This window comes from Notolabrus celidotus, chromosome 24 (assembly GCF_009762535.1).
Source record: "Notolabrus celidotus isolate fNotCel1 chromosome 24, fNotCel1.pri, whole genome shotgun sequence".
Taxonomy (NCBI): Eukaryota; Metazoa; Chordata; class Actinopteri; order Labriformes; family Labridae; genus Notolabrus; species Notolabrus celidotus.
In genome coordinates, this window is record NC_048295.1 from 5,757,367 (window position 1) to 5,779,882 (window position 22,516).

General features: G+C 45.3%; 1 protein-coding gene across 2 annotated transcripts in view; it reads left to right on the forward strand.

Moving 5' to 3' along the window:
• nlgn4xa (neuroligin 4 X-linked a) overlaps nucleotides 1-22,516 on the forward strand; it is a 104,308-nt gene that overhangs the window by 51,274 nt on the left and 30,518 nt on the right. For both annotated transcript variants that reach the window (XR_004630145.1, XM_034677615.1), the window contains one exon: nucleotides 7,876-8,028. Coding sequence is in view for 1 of the 2 variants with exons in the window: in XM_034677615.1 (XP_034533506.1) it covers nucleotides 7,876-8,028 (153 nt within the window). In the remaining variant the exon portion in view is untranslated. The remainder of the gene's footprint in view (nucleotides 1-7,875; nucleotides 8,029-22,516) is intronic.

Consider the following 22,516-nt stretch of genomic DNA (forward strand, 5'->3'; position numbering starts at 1 on the left):
TATTGTGGGTGTGTTGAACATTGCTGCAGCGCTGGGGACATAAACATTAGTAGATATGAAAACAGTCGGTGCTGTGCTACATAACTCTTACTGCACAGCATCACATTATCATGATCTCAGATATCTCCTCCCTTGATCTGCTCCGACTGCTCCACCTGCAGCCGTAATGAGCTGCTGCTGTGCAGATCAGCTGTTAATTACATTCAGATTCCTTACACAAATCCAATGGAAGGTGCAGAGCAAATTTACGCTCCCCCTACCTGCTCCCTTTTAACACTGGAGCCTCACTGAGCAATGAGGTTGATGAACATGCATGTGTTCTGGAGGATTTTGTACATTTTGATCAGCTTGATGTGACTGTAGTAAATTCATGAAAGGTTAGGGGAATATGTGCTGCACAAACTTGTTTCTGCAGCTCATTGACTCGTGTTGGTAGTGCCTACACGTCCCAGGATGCATTGCAGCCTTGGCATTGCTTCACTGCTTTCTTCTGGTGCATAGTGTAGCTGATAAAACTATAGCTGAATAACCAGTCAACCAGAAACTGGAAATGTGTCCTGGTTTATGAAATCCTCTGCAGTCGTACTTTGGTGCCCCGTTAGAGTGAGCCTGGAATTCTGAGCTGATCACATTATAGCACTGATGCTGGAATAATAATACATTGTGCAGCTTCATGTATAGACACAGAGAGGATTGGCAACTGATGGAGGCTTTTTGCAAATTATGAGGCTGATGTTTTGACAGATGGCAGTTTGAAATATGCGTAAGCTTCCCCTTAAACCTGCTAGTTTCATGTATGGGTCAAACTCCTACAGTTCTAATGATGCAGCTCAACAGCGTCTTTTATTCCCATTTTTTTGTCTTATTATCCCCACACTTGACAAGAATCCCATCCAGCCACAGATTATTTTGTGCAACTGTTTCATAAGCTGCATAGTTCGGCTCATGATGAATGCACTCGTGTTTTTGTGCAGAGATGGTGGAGTTCCTTTTTAATCCCACAGCTTAGCAGTCCTCCTGTCCACATGTCCTTAAATCAACCCCAACATGCACAGGATGTATGTGCCTGGGATCAATGTATAAGTCATTGCAGTTGAAGGAATCCAGTGACTCAGAGATTAAAATGATGTAAGCTGAATTTCCGTACTAATCCACAGGTTCCTTTCTTTTATTTATGAACCTGTACTTTTTCTGTCTGGGTCCTTTTAAAAGCTTGACTTTCCTCCAGGTGTTCATTACCTCGAATGGGAATCACCACCATTTATTTGATTTGCACCAAACAGATGCAACATAGTCAAATTAAAGGAGCCAAATCTTAAGGAGAAAGCGTTTTGTTGTTAAGATTGATTAAACACACACCATCTGCCCTGCAGCTGCTGCAGGAAGAAGACATTATCCACCTCAGAGAAGCTAAAGGTAACAGAGATGTATCCGTGCACAGGTTTTGAGGCAGAAGGGAGGTTTTGATGGTATTTCACACATAATTGAACCCTCTAAAATAGGTTTCTATGTGCCGAAAGGTCTAGATAAAGAGCATCTCTGGGCACTACCTCGCCTCGCCCAAGTTTTCAGGAAAGCAGGCGGGATCGATGCACCCTGACTGTTTGAACATCTGCAGTGGCGATGAATTACCCGCGTGGATCCCCCCGTGGTTCCACCTCCACCCCGGCGGCTGCTGCTGCAGAGAAACTCTCCGCTCTGCAGGCCTGACGTACTGCTCGCTCCCTGCCGCTGGAACTTTGCTCTTTAGCATTAAATGAGCTTTTGTAAGGAGAGCCGCTTGCCTTGAGAGTTCTGTATGAATCAAACGCACCTTCAATTATAATTATTCAATTATGTCCCGAACAAGAAGTGTTAAAGGCATTACTAGAATTGCCTTCTCAGATTTGCCAGTATGTACTCTCCTCCTTTGAGAAGGGACAAAGTGGAAAGAGCACTACAGTGAGTTCAAAGCACGTATGGTTTCTTCTCAAAGAAGCCATAATAAGGCCCAATATGTGAAGATTATTTGAAGAGCTGAGATGCATGAACCTTTGGATACCACAAATTAACACCAGCTGGATTTCTATTCACCAGTTGCACAAACTGACATGTTCTTTCTCAAGTTTATAATTCAATTTAATGGATTAATTACATTTTTTTAATATTATAACTTTTTCAAACTTTTGATTGAAGCTGCAGCAAAGCTTATATGTTCTGATTCCTTGACATGAAATCAATGAATCGTTAATGAATAAGGGATAATGTATAGTGAACAGGTGGTCATGCAATTCAACACCCTGAAGGTGGACTACTTTGCATAATCATTCTGTTAAATACTCCTCAGGCTGCTCTCACATCTGTGTCTGCTAACTGTCTTTATTCAAGTCTGGTCTCAAGAACAACCTGTTCCATTCCATTCTATTCTAGTCTGTTCAATTCTATTCTGTTTGGATCCCTTCTGTTCTATTCATTTCTGTTCCATTCTTTTCTGCTTCCTTCAGATTGATCTAATAAAACGTGTGTGATCAGATCGTCCCAGGCGTTGCTTTTGCTTTTGAGAATGAATCCCTGTTGTTACGGGGTTGTTGACCAATCAGAATCAAGTATTATCAAATCGAGTATCATTGCTACATTGTCCTTCTCCAGAGATTTATGGACCAGTAAAATATTGCTGAAGCCTCTTTTACGCATTCATTATAGACGGTTGTTTCTGGCCTTAGTATTTTAGTTGATGCCAAACTTGATCATTTGGATGACATCATGAATGAGCATTGCTAGGTCTCTTCCTCATTGGTCACCCCACCCTTAACTCCTCCCCTCCTCCTGCTCTCTGTGACTCTACATCGGACCATCATTTACTGTGTTGAAGAAGAAACTAGAGATTGAGACCATAAACTCATTCGTGCTTATTAATACATGCTATACAATTAGATTGACATTGAGTGACCCCCTGCTGGACATTAGGAAGAATGCAGGGTTAAGAAACATCTGCATTGCCTTCACAACTTTATACCCACTCTATGATGTCTATAGATTATGTGATATATGTGGAAAGGTGATATTAGATTAAAATACAAGCCTTCATGGATGTTTATAAAAGTTATCCAGACGTAGAATCTGAGTCCACTTGCCTCCATCCTCCAGGTCACTTTAAAAACACTCTGCTCTCCCTCCTGTGTTGGGTAGTTGTTTATCTGCTCCTGACAGGTTTGAGTTTGAGCCAAATAAGGACTCTCTGTGACTCTCTGGAGGAAAGGCAGGCTGTGTTTAGGCATGTCACTGGGACTGTATTGAACAGGAAGTCTGTTACTGTCTGTGCAAAGCATGCTGGGATAGACAGCGGCGGGGGTGGCGGTTATAGGCGAGCGGCTGCACACTTCATTTCGCCTCCATTAACCGCCATTTGTGTTCATCCCGGTAATGGTAGAAAACGCTGAAAGCAATGGAAAATTCATACAGACGCCATCGAACAAGCCTCCGCTCCCTCCCCTTCCTCCCAGCCTTCCTCCCCCGCCTGCCTCACCCATATAAAGATGAGTAATGTGTGCAACGCCGCGCAGCCAGTGGAGGAATATATTATCCCTCCTGCCCGGGTGGCAGTGATGAATGTCTGGGACGAACTTGCTGCACAGTCACCCGGGGAGCTCCGCAAGCCCAAGAGAGCACGGAGAGCGAGAGACACTCAGATTATAAGAGAGAAAAGGAGAGAGAGAGAGAAGGCACTCGAAGCAGTTTGATTCCTTTAAAGTTTTAAGTGCACTCCACGCTGACAGGATGGGGACACGGCGCCCTGAGACCACCCTCTCTTTCCCCGCAATAAAGCAGTGCTCTAAATCTGCAGGGTGTCTCTCTTTAGTAGACCCTCTCTCTCTCTCCCTCTCCCTCCCCCCTCCCCTCTGACTTCTGACTCCCCCGCTGCTCTACACGAAAGGGGACGGACAGCACCAGTCAATTAGCCTGTTTGTTTGATGGAGAGCCGGCTGAATAGTTTTGTCTGAGCCCACAGAGGCCCGCGGCGACCATCAGATACAGATCAGTTAGACACTATGACAACTTAATGGCAGCGCTCTTGTTTTATGTGCAGCTGCCCCTTCAAGGTTGTTCCCTCCGCCCACGCTGTGTTCACCGGGCCGCTCTTAATGTGGAGCTGAATGACAAACAGGAACTTACCCACACCTACCTGCCTCTGTTATTAGCAGGGCTGTATTTAACCCCCGAGACCCCGGAGCACCTAGAGTCACATGTCACATTATTTACCCTGCATAGTGTGAGGAATCAAGAAAATTATGTCAAAGCTTGTGTTGGAGAAACTCTGTACTCTCTACTCTATACAGTTGATATCTGAAGGTTTTAATGATTCACTGTAATTTGTTTTGCAGGTAGATGTTTTTCCTGCATGGCCCTAAGCCTGCCGCACCCCCAACGGTGCCTGTTTTGGTTAGCTGCTGAGTCATCAGCAGGGGACCACTGCTCATAGCTGTTTCGCCCCTTAGCCCAGAACATCTCCTGGTGGCGGGGCAGTGAACAGGGACGTCTCCCTGACATTCCCTGCAGCTAAACTTCTTCAGGAGCTGCTTGCTCCCTATATTTTGTTCCTTCTTCTCAGCCATACCTTGGGACCCCCTTGAAAACAAGATGCTGCATCTCAAGGGGCTATCCTATAATAAATACATTCCAAATTCCATAGCCAGAAGCTTGCTTTTTCGGCCTCCTCCGAGAGCTCCCTGGTTGCCTTGTGCAGACTAGCTCCCCAAGACACCCCAAGTCTTTGAGTAGCCTTGTTGTTGAAGCTCCAACAGAGCCTCTGGGTAGAGCTTTACACTCCAGCCCCTCTTTGCACTCTTGCCACCAAATCTGTATATTTAGCCCTAGACCAGGTCTGGCCTAAGGGTGGTGCTGCAGATTTCTCCTGAAAAGTGGAGCTGTCTGCCCAGGTCCACCTCAATCCTCCACTCCAACCCTGGTGCTAGAAGCCTGGGTATCAGTGTACTCCATCTGAAACAACCTGTAAATGTGTTGTGATGGAGATCCTGGTTTTCCCTGCACGCTGGAGAGCGAGGAAGACATTTATAACCACTTCCTTTACATAGGAATAGCCTGATAATCATAATCATCCTCAATAGTGTGACAAAGAGTCAGATAGGAGGACATATATAGATTGTCTTATGAAAAAGCTCCAGGATGCAGCTGTATCAGGATGTTGTTTTGAGGTAGAGCTGCTGGTTTGGATTGAAAGGACTCATGCACATTCAAGTTTTGGGTTCCCAGTGACTTGCAGAAACTTCCTTGGCTTTTTACCACGGTCTCTGTGTGTTCACTGGAGAGTATCAGCCTGTTGCGGTCCAAGAAGTCGACCCTGATCCCCCCCCCCCCCCCCCCCCCTCTACCCTGGACTTGTTTGCAGGTGAGGAGTGGTGAAAGAGATGCGGGCACATTAGCACAGCCGAGGCACCCACTCAGAGCGCGGTGAGGATTAATAACCTGTCACTGTGGGCTGCTTTCCACTCCTTCGCCTCACTGTTTTCCTCTGCGGAGGAGGAGAATAATACACTCCTGCTGCCTGGCCGTGTTGGGCTTCTTCTGCCAGCAACATATACACAACAGCCAGCGTCCAAGTCACACACCATTGTGCCACGCAGCCCATGGCAAGTGGAAGAGAATCAGTAATTGGTGGAGGCAAACCAATTACAGTGCGCCCCCAGGAGCTGTTAGAGCCATAGAATTAGTGGCAGGCTCTGTTTAAAATGGGCAGAGGTGATTCCAAATAACATTCATGTTTCTGAGCAAACACACAACCTTGTACTAAAAGCATGTGTTCAGCTGTCCATGCTGCTTACTTACATGGCCTGTAATAGCTTGCATTCAGAATAAATCACTGTTTCTCTAATACTGCAAAAAATAGTTTATTCTACATCTGAGTTTCTCTTCCTCTAACAACAAAGCCGCCATTTCTATTCCCATGCTCTCTTCAATAAGCAAAGTAAAGCTACCACGAATGCATTACCAGACTTATTCCAGCTCAAACAATGTGTTGATTTAGTGGCAGGAGAGGGTTAAGAGGCTGCGTCAATAAGAATTAGTGTCAGACATTTTTCATCCGAACGCTCACAAACATATTCGCGAACATGTCAGTGAAACCCTGGAGAGAAGGGTGATGCTTACAGGGAAAAGGTCTGGAGGTTAATAAGCAGCCCGAGGCCTCTTGGTGAATGCACAGACTGAATGCAGGCACATAATGCTGCAAAGGGCAGTGTTATTTGTTTGTATGATTGTGTTTCTTAGCTAGGATTACCCTACACCGATTCACCCCGACCCTCTCGGGCTGAGCTGAACTCCAGGGATGGAGGAACTCTACTTTTGGGTCAGGCTTTCCTGCAAGGATACTTTGGCAACCAGGGCTGCCACACTCTGTCAACGGATAGTGGTTTAACTTTCAGAATAAGACACTGGATTGGATAATAACTGTAAAATAGTCAGTCAAGTCAGTCATGTCCTTATTTGAGCAAAACTGTGTATGTGGTTTCCTGTGTTTCTGAAGCCTGCCTCAACTGGACACTTTATGAACTGCAGTTATAACACTGCTGCATGGGTTTCATATTTTGAGACTGGAGGTTGCAGCTTGGATCAGATGCACTCGCCCTGCAAGGTTGCGGCTGTTGCAGCCTGTCTCTAAGCTGCAGACTGGAGCAATCTAAAGCTTTCTGCAGCTATCAGTCATTTAGACCCAAAATGTGAACAAAAAACAAGTCTATGGAGTTTCCCTTTAGTATTTAACACATGGAATCTTTGAATGTTGTTGACCAAATTTGTATAATTAGCACAATAGCAACCACCAGACTCTGTAGTTGTTGAAATGTGCATGAACAGAAATTCAAACAGAGCAGATGAGAATAACTTTAGCACAGTAAGAATCCCCTGTCTTCGCCTTGCTCTCTGCAGTTGAGGTAAATAAAATCCTTCTTTTTTGATGATTTAGTGAAAGCCTAAAATCACAGCTTTAAATCTCTTCCACCAGGAGCACACAGGCTGGCTCGCTCCCCTGTCAATTCAATATTTTCCTCAGCGGATGCTCATCACAGCTGACATTTGAGAGACTTCCAAGCAGGCTGGTCGGCAAGGCCGGCGATAATGGGTTTGTTCAGCTGCTGGTTCCAGGCAGCCCGAGCTCGCTGTGGTGCAGGATGTCTGAGAGACACCGGGCCGTGTGAGGACAACCAGGAAAGTTCTGTTGCTGAGGGAAGAAGTAGAAAGTGTGGTTCTGTCAGACGCTGCAGGATGAGTTACTGTTCACCCTCTTCACTGGGAGGATCTCTATCTTCTCCTTCCATCTTCTCTCATGCACAAGCCCCACTCTTAATTTATAATCACCACCTACACATGTACTAATCACCCAGCTTAATCACAACTGGAGAGCCTCATAAACACAGTGTTCATCTGGTCTAATAGCAGCGTTCCCTGCACGCTGCACTGAGAACAAATGGAGCAGCAGGAGAGGAGACAGATGTACACATCGCAGGGTTACAAACATCTATCATTATTATGGGCTGTACTGTAAAAATGATCAATCACCAGTGGTCAAGCTTAATTCTCTGTTGTGTCGCCACTAATAGCTTTCAGTTTGTGCAAGCCTGGACGTTGAATCCTAGTTGGGTCTGTGCCACAGTGGATACAAACCATGAATGCATTGGTAGGATGCAAAATATGTGCAAACAGAGACTGATGCATGATGCTGATGTGTTTACAGTGCACTGACATGGGTGCAACAACCCCTTCCTTGAGCTTTCTAGTGTCAAAACCTGCAAAATAGAAATGGTGCATCCTGCTTTCTTCATCAAGTATTCACTCATAAGAGAATCTAAACTGACGTGTTTGTGTTTTTGTGTCTTTTCCCAGATATCCATGATGAGAACGGGTTGAAGCCGGTTATGGTTTACATCCACGGCGGCTCCTACGTGGAGGGAACCGGAAACATGATCGATGGCAGCATCCTGGCCAGCTATGGGAACGTCATCGTCATCACCATCAACTACCGGCTCGGAGTTCTAGGTAAGTCCGCCAACCTCTCTGAGTTTGCAGAAGTCTGAGAGAGAGTTATTGATTTAGTGACTAATTGGGTCCCATTGTGAAAGCATTGTTTCTGCGTGCAGCTGCTCTTTGTGTGAGAGGAAGATATGGTGTTCCTGTTTGGGTGTACATGCAGTGAGTTCAGGAGAGGAAACCTCCTAAAGCTGTTTCTGATTACATTTTCAATCTCTGACGCCTTTAATTACTCCTAAATTACTCACGGTCTGCATGTGGACTGATGATTGTTTCTTATAAAGCAAATATATGCTGAGGAAAACAAAGAGTGAGCAATGTGCATGGTTGGTGTCGCCTCCAGCTATCCAGAGTTTTGTTTTCCCAGATCCAATCAGCTGCTAATGAGGGTGTTTGTGCAAGTTTGCATGTTTCCTGAATTCCCCTCTTTATTTCAAGTGCTGGTTTATTTACATCCAGCCTCCAATGACCCCCACGGCTCCAGATAAGCACATGCAAATGAAACAAAGACTCTACATTTGTTTCCTTTTCGATTACTTTAATCACTCGGCAGCATCAAACATCCAGCAGCCCCCAAAAATTCCATGCTGGGAAAATTGATCTGTTGTGATCCGAGCCTGTATCTCCACCGCAGAGCCGTGCATCTGATTTAGCTCCCGTCTGTAAGATGAAAGTAGTTTCAGGCTCTCACAGGGATTCTTTATCTTGCCTTTGACATAAAGGTTTGGCTTCTGAATGTCTGTTGCCCAAGAAGTGTCTGAGCTGCGGCTGATAACATCAAAGGTTTTTGGGGGAAAGAGTTTTGAAAATTCAGCCACACTATATTGAAATCCTTGAGGAGGATTTCTCTCAGAGCTTTTCCCCCCTCTTCTGTGAAAGTTCATGTTTGCTGGAGAAAATGGTGTCTGAGAAACTCGTGGAAACTCTCCTCTCCTCTGGTTTGAGGCATCGCTTTTAAGTTGTCTGGAAAACAAAGCTGCTATAATGATCTTGTAAGGGCCACAACGTATCCAAAGTGTTGCTGCACAAACACTGGAGAGAATAAAACAGAGACCAACTGTTGTGTCGCCTGAGGTTGCACATTAGCAAGCCAAGAAGTTGCATTTGAACACACCACAAACACGACAGCCAGCGGGCAAGTAGCTCCTCCATCCTGCACCTGCATGAAAAGAATGAGGGAATAACTCAACGTCAGCAGGGAGGGATGTTTGAATGAGTCATTCTCCTTCTTCTGCTTTTCTACCTGTAAGAAAAATCAGTGATTGAGTTAGCAGACTAGGGCTAACTCATGCCAGCTGTGCAAAGCAGAAATGTAAAAAACTAGTGCTTGTGATGGCTGACATTAGCCACACAGATGGGCATGAGCCTATGCAACCTGTGGAAATGTGCACATATGACACATTCTCAATCAACCAATCTTTATTTGTATAGCACCAAATCCCAACAAACGTCATCTCAAGATGCTTTTACAAACTGAGCAGGTCTAGACCACTCTATGTCAAAATATTAACAGAGACCCAACATCAAGACACAGTAAGACTCAGTCTGACCCCAACTTAATCCACCATGAGCATTGCACCTCGTAGTATTTAGCAAGTTGCATCCACAGCAGGAGGAACCTACGAGACTAGGGAGCTCAGGGACTCCAGAAAGGTCTATGGTTAGTAACTTTAATTGGACAGGGAGAGTTAAAGTAAGTGATAAGGGGGTTGGGGTGAAGGGGGTGAGATATAGGATCCCAGCGTGTCAGTGCACTAGTTCCCCCAGCACTCTAAGCCTATATCAGCATAACTAAGAGCTGGTCCAAGCCTATGCCAGCTCTAACTATAAGTTTTATCAAAAAGGAACGTTTCAAGCCTGAGTTAAAACACCATAAGTGTGCATATGAAGTCAGAGATGTCCAGTAAAGCCTCATACATATCCTTAGATCAAGTCTTGATTTTTACAAACCTTAAAAAAGGGAGGAAGGAATTATCTGATGCTCTTATGCAAAGAAAGGATAGAAGACAGGAGGCCAGCCTTTCTCCGAAGATCCAGACTTGACATTTCCTGCGTATCGATCGCTTGTCCGGAGACGGTTTGTTTCATGATGCAACAGGGATTTTAAAAAATGATAAACACAGGTGGAAAGAGGCAGAGCAGCAGCCAAACACAGACTTCTACACACACGTTCAACACCCTGTTAGTCAGCCTACTTTATTTAGCCTCACCTTTATAAACAGATCCGCCTAATTGGTGCAGCAAGTGAAGTTGGTCCCTTGCGGGCAGATTTGTAAGCCTGTGTCAGAGCTGCAACATTTTGCATCAGAGTGCTGGGATATTTATAGACGGTAAAAAGAGGCAGTCGACTTCATTTTAAAGTCGTCCTGATGCCTGGCTACTTAAGGAGCATGTTTTCTGAAAGGTAAAGAAAGTAAGTCCTCGGCTTCACAGGCAGAAATGAAAGAAACCATCAGCCCTGCATCAGAGCTGCAGTCACACTCCTCTCTGTGAGATGAGCTCTTTGTGAGAGAGGAGCGAGCAGGGCGATGATGCTGGGAGCTCGGCGGATGAATTAAAAGCATCTCATCAGTGATGTTTGGCATGAGCAGGGGAGCTTCTAGTATTCTCCTCTGGTAGCACGAGCAGTGGTGTGTGATGGAGGAACAGGCCCTCTTGTTTCTCAACTATCCTCCGCCAAGCCAGCAGGGCCCCTCAGGAGGGAGGCCGACTCTGTGCCTGAACGCGAGCAGCACACATTTTACACCTCAATCCCCAAGACCTTCAGTCAAACCTGCCAAGGATGCAGCCAGAAGTGTTTGTTCCAGGACATAAACATCCAGATTTGGCTTATTTCTAGAAATTAAGCATGAAACTTTCTGTAAGTCTTTGAAATTAGATTAAAAAAACTGTATTTTTTTATGCTTTCTGCAGAGATGCAAACAAATACTCAGCAGGTTGGTGTTGCAGAGGCTCTAACAACAGAACAAAGATGGCGGACGCCGTGTTCTGAGCTGAGACGTGTTGATGTAGTGTCAGTTTTCCATGTTTCAGTAAGACTAACCTTACAGTCAGATTAACAGGATTTCAAAGCCTTTATATCTCTCTTTATTTCTGCAAAATCCAGTTAGAAGACAGTACCTGGCACACGCAAGACTAACTCCTGGAAATGAAAGTGATATTTGTTCTGGTGCACTTAACTGATCCTCTCTGAAGGCATGCTTTGTGTCAGTAAACCTCTACATATCTTTCCCGTTTGAAGCTCTGAATGTAAATTCCTGCAGTGTGCTTCTCCTCCTCTCTGCATCCGGTTCATTCACCGTCTCTGCAGCCTCAGTTCCTCTTTAAACTCATGCTACCTCCACCGCTCAGCTCTGCTCTGCTCTGCTTACCATTTGTTATAAGGCTGAGCAGCTGTCTGCACCAGTCACTATATTTAGTTGCCTGAGAGCCGAGGGGGGGGAGAGAGGTGTGCCGGAGAAGAGTGCACTGCAGAGAGGTGGAAAGAAAGAGATGAAGAGAGAGAGAGAATGCAGATGAGGAAACGGATGCAGACAACAGAGGAGGAAACAACGAGAGAGGAGCAGACAGTGTGACAATGGAGGAATGGAGATCTTGTTAGGCTGCAGATTTTGATGTTTAAAGAAAATACACACAAATCCTAGTGTGTGTGTGTGTGTCAATGACAGAGCTTCAGCCCCACTAATTGACACACAGTAGATTCACTGAGTGCTCAGATTTAATTCTGGTGCAGTCACAGTCGTGGGAGGGAAGTTATCTGTGCATAGAGAAGTGACAAAAATGGGGAGCCCAAACAACCCTGAGGGGAGCAGCTGAGGTAGAGCTGGGCGATACTGAAAGAGATGTTGATAAATATCAAATAGTTATTTCATTTAAATTTAAAGACAGATTTTTGCTCCTGAGTGAAAGCTTGTATCTGGATTTAGTTTTCTGATAAGCTCCTTCAATCCCTAATTTTTGACAATGCTAACAGGAAGCAGGTCTTTAGTGTAAGATGAGATATTTGTGAAGTTTTAGTTTGTAGATTCTTATTTTTTTCAGATAATTTCCATAATTTGATTTCAATTCACAACAAAGATGTATCAAATTGTGTACGCCCCCTCTCTTTCCAGTGGTTATATTTATATTGAGAATAATTAGATCCTGATAATCATCGTTATCGGATTATCACCCAGCCCTAGGCTGAGGATGGAGCTTGACTCACTGATGTATCTGCTGTTTGGAATAATTTACATCCAAGAATACAGACCAAGCGAAACCAGACGAGTTCACCTGCTCTATGGTGGTCTTTCTTACACTCTATCACACTCCTGCTTCTTCCTTTATATTAGTCATGATTTCCACAAGTAATGACACTTCTTCAAAGTGTAAAAATGTTCTTTTTTGGAGGACCGCACCGAAAGAGAAAAAGGTGTTATTTACCTTGATAACACATTAGAGAGGTGCTGCTTCACAAAATGCGAACTTGTCTACAGCTCACTTCTGCTCCTTATTAGAGCAGAATGCAGACAGACTCTCATACTTGTAAGTTTTGCTGCATCTTTCATCGACATAAAGCCACATCACCTGATTATCACGGTTAATTGATGCATATTTCTGGCTAAATCATGACTTTTGCACTGTGAGGGTTGCAGATGATACATTTGAATGTTTGTTTTTGTTCTTTGTTCCATCTGAAGTAATTGCAAAGATAAACACAATATAACATATTTTTAATAGTTGCACGCCCACAGTTTGCCCTCGTAGTTTCCCAGAGGAATGACTTCATCAGGAAGAATCAGCTGTTCAAAAGCGTTCATTTAACACCGAGGCTGAAAGGTCAAAGCATAAAATGTAGGAGTGAAAACTTTCAGTACACAGCAACAGATTCACCAACAGAGGTCTCTGTGGAAACGCACGTTTTCACAGCTTCAGGAGGTGCAACCAAATGAAAAGTTTTCCTGTAGCTATCGCCGGTCCAAGAAAGTTGAAACATGTCTCCAACGAAAGCATCTGCACACAAGACCTGGATGTGCATGAAAGAAACTGCACGCATGAGAGCTCAAAGCGTGCAGGACGTCAGGCTATGAACTGAACTATTAGCTAACCTTGAGTTTTGTAGCATACCTCAAAGAAATGATGGAAACCTGGAACAGATAGAGGAGAAGTAACCAAGTGAGAATACAATCTCCCTCCTCCTGAGTTTTTTCTCTAATCAGAGGCATCCATTCATCCAGCAGTGACACTCTCGAATTTTAAATGACATCCATAAAAGCCACACAGCTGTCGGCTCACCTCACAAGATTTCGAGGTGTTGCACTTCAAAAGATTCAAACAGAAACCTCCAGCTGCTGTGGGGAAGGTGCTAACATGCTCGGTGCAAAGTGTGGGAGCAGTGGAGGCTGAGCTGAAGCAGACATCTTGTGGAAAGAGAGGACGAGCTCTGCAGACTGTGAAGCTCTCTTAAAGTCTGTGCAGCACTCTATAGTGTCTGCAGCTCTCTATAGTGTCTGTGCATCCATCTTTGAAGTCTGCTCAGCTCTCTATAGTGTCTGTGCAGCTCTATAGTGTCTGTGCATCCATCTTTATAGTCTGTGCAGCTCTATAGTGTCTGTGCATCCATCTTTATAGTCTGTGCAGCTCTCTATAGTGTCTGTGCAGCTCTATAGTGTCTGTGCATCCATCTTTATAGTCTGTGCAGCTCTCTATAGTGTCTGTGCAGCTCTATAGTGTCTGTGCATCCATCTTTATAGTCTGTGCAGCTCTATAGTGTCTGTGCATCCATCTTTATAGTCTGTGCAGCTCTCTATAGTGTCTGTGCAGCTCTATAGTGTCTGTGCATCCATCTTTATAGTCTGTGCAGCTCTCTATAGTGTCTGTGCAGCTCTATAGTGTCTGTGCATCCATCTTTATAGTCTGTGCAGCTCTCTATAGTGTCTGTGCAGCTCTCTATAGTGTCTGCTGCTCTCTATAGTGTCTGTGCAGCTCTCTATAGTGTCTGTAACTCTCTATAGTCTCTGTGCATCCATCTTTAAAGTCGTTGTGGGCTATTACATTAATTATTTGCAGTTTTAAGGCAGCTACTACAAAAGCTGACATCACAATAACTCATGAAATGCCAACCTAGCTGTTATTGGAGAGTTTCTGCCGTATAGCAACGGGTTGAGTGTTCAGGTTTGGAGCCGTAGTCTTTCATTCTCACCCTGTTGCACCTTTAAATCCACCTTGCTGCAGGCCAAGGTGCTCCCTGCAGGTGTGCTCGGTATATTTCCTTCAAAAGGACTAAGCAGAAAATATTGGCAGCTATCCTCGGAGCGACCTCCTGACAGGTTGGAGGGCAGAGCACAAATCTTAGTGCACAGGTATTTGTGTGACCTTTTGTAGCGGCGTGTTGAGCGTTGCAAAGAATAGTCCAAGTTCTGTTCTTTTAAACAAGATGGCCTCCAGGTTTTTGGAGCTGCAGAGGGTCATCGGTGAGCACAGATTTGGGCTGCAGCAGCGGGGGGGGGGCGGGTGTGTGTGTGTGTGTGTGCGGCGTTGAGGTCTCTTGGATAACACTGAGAGCCATCTGGCCTCAGGAAGCTGTCACACGAGCCGGAGTGACGGTGAGCTTCATTACACCGCTCTGGGATCTGTCAGCGGCACATGGCTCTCTCCATTTTCTCTCCTTCTAACCCCCCCACCGTCCAGCGTGGCCGGACGTGAGGAGACTAGTGATGTGTGCCTGATGGAGACGTGCTGCTGCTGCTCTGCTCTCTGTTTGCTACGAACCAGTGGGGGGGAGAAAAAAAACCTGCAGCCCCAATTTACTCAGCATTTAACTCTGTATTGACTCAGTGCAGACACACCTGTGCCCTTCAGAACAGAGAGGCGCATTAATCCAGGTCTCAAGTGAAACGGTGTCATGAATTAAAGTGGAGCAGAAAAACAAAAACAGAAAATGGATGCTCTCTGTGTGCATATGTCAAATAAACCAGGTGAAAGGCATTTGGCATGTCCCTGAATAGACGTCTCTGTATATGATTTTTAAGATTTACATTCTCCTGACTGTAACGCCCAAACAAACTAACCTGAAGTCACTCTCAGCTTTCCCTGAATGGTCCCTGAGCTCTCAGGTTTGTGTTGTAGAATAAGAAAAAGAAGCAGCATGTCGGAGCGTCTCACACATCATGTTTTTTTACATCACACTGAGCCTTCAAACGGCCGTCAGGGTGTGATGGAAAAATATGATTTCCTGCTCTGACACTGACGCTGACGAGCTGAATAAAAAGTGACTTTCCGGCGGAATCACTCATGGCGGGGTATAAACTGCTTGTTTAGTTTGAGCCGGTGACCCTGAGAGGGAAATCTCCCCATAATAAAGACATGTGTGATGAATGTGGGAGAGAGAAGCTGTCAGACGGCTGCTCGCCAATCAGGTGGAATAACCTGCGCCATCCTCCACCTCGGGTTTATTTAAGAAAGGTTGTATATTTCAGACCACAGCGCTGTCTGTTGGGCGTGTCGTGCTTTATGGAGCAGTGGAGGGTGACAGGAAGTGGAGAAAGAGGAGGAGGCTCATCTGTTTGTGGGAAGTCTCAGCTTCACTGTAAATGGTCGGATGGTTGCATGTTCAGCAGGTACCTTTGCCTCTCCTGTTACAGATTTAATATGTGCATTTGTTCAGTTTTTTTTCTTCTTCGTGTCTTTTTGCTAATTTGTCTACGTCAAGATCTTGAATTTTCAAATCATCCCTCAAAGACGAAGCAGACATAGCCGGTGTGATGTCACCCAATTGCTCTGGAGCAACAAGTTAGACGTCACCATCAACGTCTGAGATCGTAATATGTCAACATGTGTTTCCAGCTCCTCTCTGCTGCCCTCATATGGCCACAAATATAAGAAAGCACAGCTTTAAGGGAGGAGTGATATTTTATTTGCTCCTGTCTCTTCTGTTTTCCTCTGAATCCGTCTGTTTTCATCCCTGTTTGTTAGTGCCCCCTTTAGTAGCCAGAGGACAGGTACTCAGCCTCCTCTTCTTCTTCCTCCTTCATGACTCCTCCTCAGCTCCGCGAGGACAGCCATGGCCAGGAGGAGGTCATTACAACTCCACAGTTACCCCCTACCCCCCCACCCCCCAAGCGATGGAGTGGACGGCGGCACGTGACAAGCGAGAGGAAAATGTGCCATCTCCATCTCACAGTGTCCGTCAGCGGCAGATATCCACTCCAGCGGTGAGTCAGGGGGATGAAGAGATGCCTCCTGACATCGCACAGAAAGGCAGAGAGGGGGCAGCTGCAGCTCGTAAGACTAGAAAAAAAAAAACATGCTCTTCGTCTTGGCTGGCACACATGACGAGGAGGAGGAGGAGGGTGAGCCGAGTCATCTGTCGCTTTGGCAAAACAGTCATTAACATGACAAATGGTGCTCTGTGTGTCACTGCCTCGCTCCTGACTAATCAGCACTGTCCACTAGATTCCATCTCACGAGTCCTCTCCTCCATCTTCATGTTGCAGCATCGATTCAGGTTCGCCGTCTGCAGCACTCTCCAACTTTTAATAATTCACCTACTTTTAGATATCTTTGGCTGAGTGTGGACGGCCTGCTTGCTCCAAATACTTCTATGAGACGAAAGACGGCAAGGTGCAAGACCCACCTGCAGACGCTAAGCTGGTTTGTGTTTCTCTATGGGGTTAAAAGGTTTAGGTGCTTTTCAACCAAGGGTTCTGGGATCTTTCAGCCCCCAGAACTGCTTTACCCGGAACTAAAAGGTTCCTCTGCCCCCATTGTTGTCTGCGTTTTGACCCTGGGCTGGAATAAAAACGCTGCAGGTAATCTACCAATCAGACACGTTCAGTATTGCAGGCCCTGCCCCCTGAAAGCCCTGGGACCTTTGAAAAGTACTACCCCCTAAGCAGGGGCTTTTCAGGGGGGAGATTAACTACCCATGAATTATGCCTTTAGTGTTCATGCAGGATGCAAAGTCAAGGCCTCAGGAGCAAAGAGTTATCTGAAGGTGGGTCCAGAGTGGTAGTGGTGTTTTTGTGCTTTACTTTCCTCTGACCCCTCGTTTCCTTCTCTCCGTTTGCTTCTATTTCTCCTCTAAAGTTTACCTTACACAACCCTCTCCTCTTCTTTCTCACCAATCCTGCCTTTTTAAAGGTCAGCGTCATCGTCGCCCTTTGCTAAGCCTTCACTGTGATTCCAAACACACCCCGCAGAACATTGATATTCATGCTGAAGCGGCGTGTGCGGTTGCAGCTCTTGCTGTCTGACATAACTGCGAGGTATAGAGTAAGTGTTGTTGGCTGGGGAAGCGTTACAATGTGGAGCGTTTATTAGCTTTGGGAGCTGCAGACTGTCGTGTGCAGAATTCAACAGATGCACTGGAGGGATTTGGAGGCTTGAAGTGCCCAGATGGTTTTTCCCTGGGAGGAGATGAGCGTCCATGCTGGGCGGCCTCAACCTGCACACCGACACGGATAACAACGGCTGAAAGTTGTATTTAAAATCATCTTCTTTTGGACAGCCGCTGAGTAAATCTCCATGATCCAAACACTTGGTTGTTTTCAGCCCGCCCAGTGACACATGATTGTGCACTCCCCTTCCTATTTTCTCAGAGAATATGTTAGTTGATTGTGATATGCTTTCCCTTTGACTGAATGCTCTTCTGAGCGAAGGAAAGTCAAGATAATTGCACTCTGAAAAATGAATTTCCAGTGATTACAGTGCTGAGATGGCAGCTCATTCTGCATGAATTGAAAAGCAGCTCAGCAGGTCTGACGGATAATGAAAGGGAACAGAAAATAACTCATTCAAACAGACACTTTGACAAAACAAAGCATTAAAAAAATACAGCAAACATCTAAATCAGGGAGGGCTAAGTGAGGCAGAATGACAGCAAAGATGGCTGCATTAGCTTTTAATCTGTGATAAGTGCGTGTCAGAGCGGCTGTCCTCATTGGTTTAGCAGTTATACTCAATCACACCAAATCAGCACAGTCCATTTCCCTTAGTGCCTCCTGGGAGAGCATGACTCACTTCCTGCGGCGACCTCGGACACATTTCTGTTCAATCATCGCCATAGATTGGAAAAATTTCACTCAGACTCTTGCATGCAATTTTCGCCAATGCCTCGTGTTTGTTAACACAATGGGACGCCAATTTAGTGTTAGCTGCAGAGAGCAGCGTGTGGGAGTGAGTTAGCCTCTGCTGGAGATGTATGGAGCCTGATTTGATGTAAGAGCTTTTAGTGGAGCCCCTACACGGCACCTAGCATACATATTTACATACATCATTGGTTTTTATTGTTGTTTTGGTGCCTGACTTCCTGTCTTGCTCCATCTGCTCTGTGCATATTGATGAGTCATGCCCCGGCATCCGGCAAAAATAGAAGTCTTGCGTATCTGTTTGTTGCATTCCGTCGTGCCGCAACAGAGCGGATCTAGTGGAAGTTAACAGATTGACCAGAATAGAAAAGCATAAATTTCCTGAAGTAAAACAAGCTTCAGAGCTTTGGTATCGTCCTCCTCCGTCAGCTTTTGCCTTAAAATACATCTGAGACATTCACACCATGTGGCCAAACCCTGGAGTATTTGTCATTAGCTCTTATCACAGTGACACAGATGTGGCGCTGTGCCGATTTGCTTTGCTTTGATTGCATGAAAATAAAAAAATAAAAAAAGTCTTCTTCTCGCCAACCTTTGTCGTCCATATTTAGATATTCCTGTGTTTGTGTCACCGCTCAGCAATTACCCAGACATTACAGTCAATATGTCACATCAGATATTAATCTTCAAAGTGCTTTCATGTGCTCTGTTTGGGCCCCGGCCCTGGAATCTGAATGACAGCCGAGGTAAAAGCAACAATAAGAAAGAGTGCAGAGCTAGAAGTGAGTTGACTTCTTTAACAGCTTTGTTCCAGTCGACTCAAAGGTGTGTATGAATACACACCTGTCATTGTGAGGCTTAAAATCACACTTGCTCTCTATTACAGCTGAAGAGCAGGCTGTCTGCACAAAGGCTCAGTATACTTTCATTCAACTCTGGCAGACAGTTAATACATCAAAGACTGCTCCTCTTTACACCTGCAGAAAGGAGAGCGCTGCCGTCGCAGGATATTATTAAAGTTCTCTTATCTGCAGGCTGTCGTCTGCGGCGTTAAGGTGGGAGAGGAATGGAAATAAGAGAGATAGAAGAAGGAGAGGAGGGTGGACATTTCTTCTCATAGCTCGGGGATTAAATGATAACAGTGAACTGTGCATGTTCTTAAACAGAGGCGTGGTGGACTTAGGAGACCGAGCAGCTTCTTTCTGGGTGTTTTCCTCCTGCAGATATCTGGTGAGGCGACGATGATGTGATGTCAGAGGCTGATAGCTGGGAATGTTCCACAGATCTAAATTACCAGCAAATGTTAGATTTATCTGTTTTCCAGCGCTGACATTCAGGAGGGAGATGAACGTCCCAAGCACGCTCAGTGAGGAACATCTCAGGTCTAAAGCTGGAGATCTGACGATAATCTGACAGGATTTGAATTTGTCTGAAAGCCAGCAGCTCTTCTCACTTTTACCGGGCTCTAACGTGAGTTTCAGCTCACCGTGCAGCTGTTTTTATTCTCTCTCACCCCTCTTCCATCGTCCTTTTCCCTCACAGCGAGAGGGAAAAGGTCCAAAAAGAAACTCTGTCCCACAGAAACATGGATTCATCGTGCAGCCGTTTGATAAAAAGTTCACTGGATCCAGAAGTTTCATCAGAGTCGATTTGCAACCTGCTTCTGCTGCCAAAAAGTGCCTCCTGTCTTCATAACTTAGCCTTAAACTAACAGCTCCGATCTGTCACCAGCAGAGGCTACAGACCTCTGATTGTTCGTCTGGACTGAACAGGGAAACCTTTGGTGAATGCAGCCATGAGTAACATGCTCAGTGACCTCGTGCACACCCACAGATACCTCACGAGCCAAGAGAAACGATCACTTTCCAACTGCATCCATCTGGAAACCCACACAAACAGCTCCCTTCCTGCCAGAACTCAATTGAGAGTTCAGAGGTAAACTTTCTGTTCCTGTGAGACCGCAGGAGAAGCTGCCTCGGCGGCTCAAACACAGTACTTACATAATGAGTGTTTGAGCAGAGCGGCGGACCACCAGCACGCATCAGGCCTCATCAGGCTCCGCTCCACCACCAAAGAGCGAGCGAGGGAGCTGATTTGCATGATATCTGAGGGGGCAGAGCGCTCCCCAGATGCGACGCTGATTAAAGAGCGATGTCGCTCAACAACTTGAGGGCAGAGACGGGGAAGAGTGAGATGGCCGACCACCGAGCGGGCCAACAGCGCTTTGATGTTCTGAAGACACAAGCGTGGAGGCGGCGGCTGCTGCTCCTCTCCCTAATTAACCCGTCTGAATGCTAATGAGTGTGCCTGAGATGAGCTCCTCCACTCACATAACCCAGAATCTGGAGTCTGAACCAGGCCGGGACAGCTGTAGGAGACTCACCTCTTCTGCAGCGAGGAGCAGAATTTACTCTGCACATATTTGCAGAAGAAATAGACGACTCTTTGTACTGATAGTAAGACAGAAGATGGTTCAGATTCAGCAGCATGGTCTTGATATTTCTGACAAACAAGTTACAAAAATACCTCTGCTGCTACAGAAATACAAACAACTACCTGTGACTGATGGCAAACTTTGATTTCACACATCTCTGTCGCCGTCAGGAGGAATGACGAAGATTCAGACCAGTGACAACGTATACTTTGGTTCTTGCTAGGGCTTGACACACCAGATTGAGATCCTGCAGCCTCCAAATCAAGTGCTGGTGTTAGTGCAGACTATGATGTGTTTTTTTAGTCTGGGATGATTGAAATGAGCTCCTCTTGGTTGCTGCAGATGCATTTATTGTAAATGCATGCGGGGCAGCAACAACAGAACACCCCTGATTCAAAGCAGCTATGTGGGAAGTGTTTAGTGAGATTATCAGCTGTGAAATGAGTTTGGTGATGCTTTATTAAACGTGGTAAAGTTTCATCTCTTCATGCAGCAGGTTGTGTCGGTCATTTGGGAATGATGTGTGCATCCGTTCAAGTTCACACACAAGACAACATGAGAAAGGTATTAATGAAAGAAGGCAACATCTGCATGTCTTTAGTCGTCATGCAGCTGAAACCTGGAGTTAAAATCTTGATTACATCTGCAGTTTGTATTCAGCGCTAATGTTAAACACCTTCCTTGGCTTTTCCTCCTCTCTCTTTAGGACTTGATTCATTCTGCTGACAGTTTTATCTTTTTTTTTTCCCAGCACAAACACATCAGGAACATTTTGTGCTTTGCGTATCTAGCTCGAGGGGTCTGCCTCTGACAAATTAAAACAAAAGGAAGGCCACGTGAGGTACGAGTGTGCAGCTTCTTTTAGAGGGGAAGTCTTAAAAACCGCCTGTAACCTGATGTCCCTCCTGAACCCGTCCCATATGGCTGAGATCATCTGCATGAGATGAGTGATGTCCTGTTCTCTCTTAGCACCCAGAGGAGATCACCTGTCACCCCGCTGCTCTTCTCCGCATTCATGTGAGATAATTACACAAGCAGCCAGATCGACTCAGTGAAAAGGCTCCTCCGTCATTCTTGGCTTTAAAGGGCGAGATGGAACATTAGAGAACTGCTGCATGTTCTTTTTTTATCTAACCTTCATCTTTGCAGTTTTATTACTGCTGAAACACTTAACAAAAGAGCGTGAGAAACATTTCACAGAAAGACACACTTGTCTCACAAACGTTGGCTTAAACTCATCAAATAATCACTTTGCACCAAAATTGAAAAAGCTTTGTCTCCATGTGTTCTCCTACGACTCTGGATCTGATTTTTAGAAGGCAGATTTTCATTTTCAGAGAAAGCCTTCAAGTATTTGAAAGGTTGAGACACTTGAGTCACTTCATTATTCGAATTAAGAGTGCTACAGACATGCTCAACTGTTCTCTAACTTAGAAAAACACATCATTTTAGTCTTCCACGACTTGGATTTGAGTCTACATTTGCAAATCCTTCTCCATTGTTGTTCCTCGATTCCCATCACTAATGTTTATATCATAGTGTCATCTGCATATAAATAAAACTGCATTGTTTACATCCCAATAAGAGGTACGGATATACAGTGTGTTAGAAAGCAATCAGGACCCAGTATTGACCCCTGTGGAACTCCTTTTTCCTCTGTGTTTATGAGGCTGTCATTGAGGTAATGCTGCACCTCTCCCCATTCTTTAAGACTCCACATAAAGATAACGGTGTCATCTGCATAAAGAGATAGTTTCCAGCTCTTAGATTGGGGGCAGAGAGATGAAGCCGCCTTCTCTCTCTCTCTCTTCATTAAGAGGATTAGCATCCTCTCTGACGTGCTCCTATGTTTGCTTAGTTATGATTTCTGATGTAACGTTCCTCTGTTACCTTCTGTCAACTTGGCATGATATTTGAGGTGATGGAACGTGGCCCAAAAGAACGTGAAGTCAGGACGCAGACACCGCTGCTCTGTCATCAGTGGCCTCAGGAGTCG